Source organism: Salmo trutta, chromosome 21 (assembly GCF_901001165.1).
Source record: "Salmo trutta chromosome 21, fSalTru1.1, whole genome shotgun sequence".
NCBI lineage: Eukaryota > Metazoa > Chordata > Actinopteri > Salmoniformes > Salmonidae > Salmo > Salmo trutta.
The window spans coordinates 11370640-11377491 of NC_042977.1; the positions used below are offsets into that span (position 1 = coordinate 11370640).

General features: G+C 43.7%; 1 protein-coding gene across 1 annotated transcript; it reads left to right on the top strand.

The window, feature by feature from the left end:
• The first annotated feature begins 568 nt into the window (after positions 1-568).
• On the top strand, positions 569-6484 carry LOC115157716 (carboxypeptidase N subunit 2-like). The gene is made up of 2 exons (XM_029706164.1): positions 569-614; positions 5718-6484. Exons 1-2 carry the CDS (start codon positions 569-571, stop codon positions 6482-6484), a joined length of 813 nt encoding a protein of 270 aa, XP_029562024.1.
• The last annotated feature ends 368 nt before the right edge of the window (positions 6485-6852 follow it).

Here is a 6852-nt window from a genome sequence, read left to right on the forward strand (position 1 = left end):
GAGAAAAAAACAACAATTTAATCCCTTTTAGAATAAGGCTGTAACAAAATGTGGAAAAAGATAAGGGGTCTGAATACTTTCCGAATGCACTGTAAATTATCATCCAAGCCAGAACATGACTACTGTGCTACTGTGTGCAATAGAATGTGATTAAAAATATACTACTAGTCACTTGATTAATTGCTTTAGAAAAGTCTCTGTTAAAAGTGTTTGCACCTGGCCTGGTATTGAAGAAGAAGAATACTTTATTAATCCATACGATAAGGAAATGTATCTTCTGCTATACCCAACCCCTCCGATATACTTTGGTACCATGTTATGCTTGACACTGCATCTCTGTTACCAAGAGAAGACTTCTATGTCTGACATAAATTGTCCTCCCAGATGCCAGTATTTCCCGTCTACTAGTGTGATGTGTTCTGAGGAGAGCATGAGATGCATAACCATTAACAGGAGTTGGTTGTTATGATGACAGGAATGACACATCTGGGTTCAGTCATGATACAGTACAGCCCACATCTCACAAAGCTGATCTTCTTTCAACAACTTTCTGCCGGGCGTCACCACCATGGCCTTTGATCAGCTGACAGGGCTGGAGGAGCTGGAGATCAGCGGCAACACTTGGCTGGAGCAGTTGAACCCTGGAATTTTCAGAAAGCAGAGGAAACCTCACAAAACCTCTGTTTCAACTTTAACAAGTTCAAGTCCTTGAGTGACCGCCTCTTCAGTTCACTCCAGAAGACTTTTCAGGTGAAGGGCAAGGTCATATCCAACCTGCCTAGGCAGCTCTTCCAGAACCTCCTGAGTCTTTGTGCTGTTGACCTGTCCCAGAACATGCTCACATGGGTGGAAGGGGGCTCCTCAGCGGCTTGTCCCAGTTAGAGTCCCTCAATCTATGCACATAAAAAAGTACTACAGTTAACTTTAGAATACTGCAGTACTTATTATAGAATTCTGCAGTAAACTGTAGTATACTGTAGAACACTATACTACACACTGTTGTATCCCTCAATCATGTGTAGTACTAAGTATAGCATTTTGTAGTATACTGTAGAATACTATAATAAATACTACACTATACACACGAAATAATTACTGTTGTAAATACTACAGAAATGTCCTACAAGCTATGGTAAATGTGTTATTTTAGTATTTCTACGGTAGGTTTCCTCAAGGAGAAAGCTTCAATGTTAAAGATAATAAAACAAAAACACTTTAGTAAATACTATAGTATAATACAGTCAGCAAAAGCAATACAGTATTTACTAGAGTATACAGCAGCAGTCAAAAGTTTGGACACACCTACTCATTCAAGGGTTTTTGTACACTCTTGGCATTCTCTCAAACAGCTTCACATGGAATGCTTTTCCAACAGTCTTGAAGGAGTTCCCACATATGCTGAGCACTTGTTGGCTGCTTTTCCTTCACTCTGCGGTCCAACTCATCCAAAACCATCTTAAATGGGTTGAGGTCGGGTGATTGTGGAGGGCAGGTCATCTGATGCAGCACTCCATCACCATACTTCTTGGTCAAATAGCCCTCACAAATCAAACCAAATCACATTTTATTTGCCACATGCACCAAATACAACAGGTGTAGTAGACCTTACAGTGAAATGCTTACTTACAAGCCCTTAAGCAACAATGCAGTTTTAAGAAAAATACCTAAAAAAACAAGAAATAAAAGTAACAAATAATTAAAGAACAGCAGTAAAATAACAATAACGAGGCTATATACGGGGGTACCGGTACAGAGTCAATGTGCGGGGGCAACGGTGAGTTGAGGTAATTGAGGTAATATATACATGTGGGTAGAGTTATTAAAGTGACTTATGCATAGATAATAACAGAGTAGCATGCAACCAGTCAGGATGCTCTTGATGGTGCAGCTGTAGAAACTTTTGAGGATCTAAGGACCCATGCCATATCTTTTCAGTCTCCTGAGGGGGAATAGGTTTTGTTGTGCCCTCTTCACGACTGTCTTGGTGTGCTTGGACCATGTTAGTTTGTTGGTGATGTGGACACCAAGGAACTTGAAGCTCTCAACCTGCTCCACTACAGCCCCGTCGATGAGAATGGGGGCGTGCTTGGTCCTCCTTTTCCTGTAGTCCACAATAATCTCCTTAGTCTTGATCACGTTGAGGGAGAGGTTGTTGTCCTGGCACCACATGGCCAGGTCTCTGACCTCCTCCCAATATGCTGTCTCGTCGTTGTTGGTGATCAGGCCTACCGCTGTTGTGTCATCGTCAAACTTAATGATGGTGTTGGAGTCGTGCCTGGCCGTGCAGTCATGAGTGAACAGGGAGTACAGAAGGGGACTGAGCACGCACCCTTGAAGGCCCGCAATTGAGATTGTGTCATCTGTGGATCTGTTTGGGCGGTACGCAAATGGTCTAGGGTTTCTGGGATAATGGTGTTGATGTGAGCCATGACCAGCTTTTCAAAACACTTCATGGCTACAGACGTGAGTGCTACAGGTCGGTCGTCATTTAGGCAGGTTATCTTAGTGTTCTTGGGCACAGCGACTATGGTGGTCTGCTTGAAACATGTTGGTATTACAGACTCAGAAAGGGAGAAGTTGAAAATGTCAGTGAAGACACTTGTCAGTTGGCCAGTGCATGCTTGGTGAGCACGTTCTGGTAATCCGTCTGGCCCTGCAGCCTTGTGAATGTTGACCTGTTTAAACGTCTTACTCACATCGGCTGCGCAGAGCGTGATCACACTGTCGTCCGGAACAGCTGTTGCTTTCATGCATGTTTCAGTGTTACTTGCCTCGAAGCAAGCAAATAAGGAATTTAGCTCGTGTGGTAGGCTCGTGTCACTGGGCAGCTCTCGGCTGTGCTTCCCTTTGTAGTCTGTAATAGTTTGCAAGTCCTGCCACATCTGACGAGCGTCGGAGCCGGTGTAGTACGATTCGATCTTAGTCCAGTGTGGTGTGCAATTGAGATTGTGTCATCTGTGGATCTGTTTGGTCGGTACGCAAATTAGAGTGGGTCTAAGGTTTCTGGGATAATGGTGTTGATGTGAGCCATGACCAGCGTTTCAAAGCACTTCATGGCTACACATGTGAGTGCTACTGGTCGGTATTCATTTAGGCAGGTTACCTTAGTGTTCTTGGGCACAGGGACTATGGTGGCCTGCTTGAAATATGTTGGTATTACAGACTCAGACAGGGAAGGATCGTGTGGTAGGATCGTGTCACTGGGCAGCTCTCGGTTGTGCTTCCCTTTGTAGTCTGTAATAGTTTGCAAGTCCTCCTATATCCGACAAGCGTCGGAGCCGGTGTAGTACGATTCGATCTTAGTCCTGTAATGATGCTTTGCCTGTTTGATGGTTTGTCGGAGAGCATAGCGGGATTTCTTATAAGCTTCCGGGTTAGAGTCCCGCTCCTTGAAATCGGCAGCTCTACCCATTAGTTCATTGTAGATATTGCCTGTAATCCATGGCTTCTGGTTGTGGTATGTACGTACAGTCACTGTGGGGACGACGTCATCGATGCACTTATTGATGAAGTCAGTGACTGATGTGGTGTACTCCTCAATGCCATCGGAAGAATCCCAGAACATATTCCAGTCTGTGCTAGCAAAACAGTCCTGTAGCTTGGCATCTGCTTCATCTGACCACTTTTTTATAGACCGAGTCACTGGTGCTTCCTGCTTTAATTATTGGTTGTAAGCAGGAATTAGGAGGATAGAATTCTGGTCAGATTTGCCAAATGGAGGGCGAGGGAGAGTGCTTTGTGTGTGGAGTAAAGGTGGTCTAGAGTTTTTTCCCTCTGGTTGCACATTTAACATGCTGGTAGAAATTTGGTGAAAGGATTTAAGTTTCCCTGCATTAAAGTCCCCGGCCACTAGGAGCGCCGCCTCTGGATGAGCGTTTTCCTGTTTGCTTATGGCGGTATACAGCTCATTGAGTGCGGTCTTAGTTCCAGCATTGGTCTGTGGTGGTATGTAGACAGCTACAAAAAATACAGATGACGACTCTCTAGGTAGATAGTGTGGTCTACAGCTTATCATGAGATACTCTACTTCAGGCAAGCAAAAGCTTGAGACTTCCTTAGATATCCTTCACTAGCTGTTGTTTACAAATATACATAGACCCACACCCCTTGTCTTACCAGAGGCTACTGTTCTATCCTGCCAATACAATGTATAACCCGCCAGCTGTATGTTATTCATGTCGTCACTCAGCCATGACTCGGTGAAACATAAGATGTTACAGTTTTTAATGTCCTGTTGTTAGGATATACATGCTTTTAGTTTGTCCAATTTATTATCCAGCAATTGTACTATGGCCAATAGTACAGATGGCAAAGGCAGATTAGCCACTTGTCGGCGGATCACAAGGCACTCACCTCTTCCGTCTTTTTCTCCTACAAATGACAGGGATGAAGGCCAGTTTGGGTGTCTGGAGTAAATCCCTCTCATCCGACTCATTAAAGAGAAATTCTTCGTCCAGTTGGAGGTGAGTAATCGCTGTTCTGATTTCCAGAAGCTATTTTTGGCCATAAGAGTCTGTAGCAGCAACATTATGTACAAAATAAGTTACAATTTTTTTTTAAACTAACAAAATAGCATGGTTGGTTGAGAGCCCATGACTTGACAGCCTGGAGGTGTGTTGGGTCATTGTTCTGTTGAAAAACAAATAATGGTCTCACTGATCGCAAACCAGATGGGATGGTGTATCACTGCAGAATGCTGTGGTAGCCATGCTGGTTAAGTGTGCCTTGAATAAAAAAGAAAATCGCAGACAGTGTCACCAGCAAAGCAACCCCACACCATCACACCTCCTCCTCCATGCTTCACGGTTGGAACCACACATGTGGACATAATCTGTTCACCTACCCTGCGTCTCACAAAGACATGGCGGTTGGAACCAAAAATCAAAAATGTTTATTAATCAGAGCAAAGGAAAGCTTTTCACCGGTCTAATGTCCATTGCTCCTGTTTCTTGGCCCAAGCAATTGTCTTCTTATTATTGGTGTCCTTTAGTCGTGGTTTCTTTGCAGCAATTCAACCATGAAGGCTTGATTCACGCTGTCTCCTCTGAACAGTTGATGTTGAGATGTGTCTGTTACTTTAACTCTGTAAGGCATTTATTTGGGCTGCAATTTCTGAGGCTGGTAACTCTAATGAACTTATCCTCTGCAGCAGAGGTACCTCTGGGTCTTCCTTTCCTGTGGTGGTCCTCATAAGAGCCAGTGTCATCATAGCTCTTGATGGTTTTGTGACTGCACTTGAAGAAACTTTCAAAGTTCTTGAAATATTTCGCATTGACTGACCTTCATGTCTTAAAGTAATGGACTGTCGTTTCTCTTTGCTCATTTGATCTGTTCTTGCCATAATATGGACTTGGTCTTTTACCAAATAGGGCTATCTTCTGTATACCATCCCTAGCTTGTCACAACACAACTGATTGGCTCAAATGCATCAAGAAGGAAAGAAATTTCACAAATTAACTTTTAACACGACACACTTTTGACTGGTACTGTACATACTATAGCCCGCAAAAACGCTACAGTAAATACTACAGTAAACTCCAGTTTGCAAAACACTACAGTAAATACTGTACTTCAGAAATCATTATAGTATATACTAGTCTTTTTTTACTACAATATTTATACCTTAGTAAACTGTAAATACTACGATATACTACAGTAAATAATACAGGAAAGTCCACAAAAACACTACAGTGAATACTATAGTATTCCTACCATAGTATACACTATAGTATTTTTGTATGTGCGTGGGCTACAACCTGATCAACGTCCTCTTGCCCAAAACATTCCACATCTCCCAGGTGAAAGAGCTTTGCCTGCAGGAAACCCGATATCTTACCTCACTCAGGGTGTCTTCTCACATTTAGAGAAACTAAATGAGCTGAATCTTCGCAGCAACTTGATCACAAACTTAAGCTCTGGAACCTTTCCCTCTAGCTTTGAAGAGCTGGATCTCAAAGGCAACAAGTTGGTGCAGCTTTTGCCAGACTCATTTGGCCGTCTAACCAGTCTCACCCACCTGTTCCTGTCCATGAACCAGCTCACTGACCTTCCAGAGGATGTCTTCCGGAACCTGACGGCCCTGCCTTACCTGGACCTCTCGGAGAACCAGCTCACATCGCTGCCCAGAACCATCTTCCAAGATCTTACCAAGATCAAAATCGTCCACCTGCAGAATAACAACCAGGCCTTCTTGGAGAAGCTGTACCTCTCAGAGAACAACCTCCAGACCGTTCCTCAGGGCTTCTTTGATGCATTCTTCCACGAGAATGTGATGAGAATTTGCAGGAACGACTGGAGCTGCAACTGCCACATGCTGTATCTGTATGACTATGTGGAGAGACAAGGTCACTTGATGGAGGACCTAAGTAACGTGTATTGTACAGACCCTGGGCCTTTGAGAGGACAGGGTCTGGTCTCAGTAGAGAGGGACCAGCTGGTGTGTCCAAGTAATTTCTCCTCTAGGACCAAAGCCACCCCCTTCTAAGGCTTGAAGGAGGAGAGGTCAAACCCTAGCGAATGTACTGTCCAGGTCATCAACGACAACATGGCGTTGTCGGAGGTGTAACTGTGTTGGAGCTGTAAAAATCGATGAGCAGCTGCTCTTGATCATTGTCATGAAGCCACACCTGTCCAACTCACATTAAAAGTTCAGAATTCAATGGTGTAGACTATATACAAATAATGACGCTCAAATTGAAAACAATTAAATGAAATAATGAGCCTAATCCAGGTGTAGATTACAGCTCACATTCCAGTGTTCGAACTTGTAAACAAGGCTGCATGGGATTTCTCTTATTGCGGCTTCATGCAGCCAATGGCAACGTAAGCTTTAGGTATATGCCAGGTTCCGCT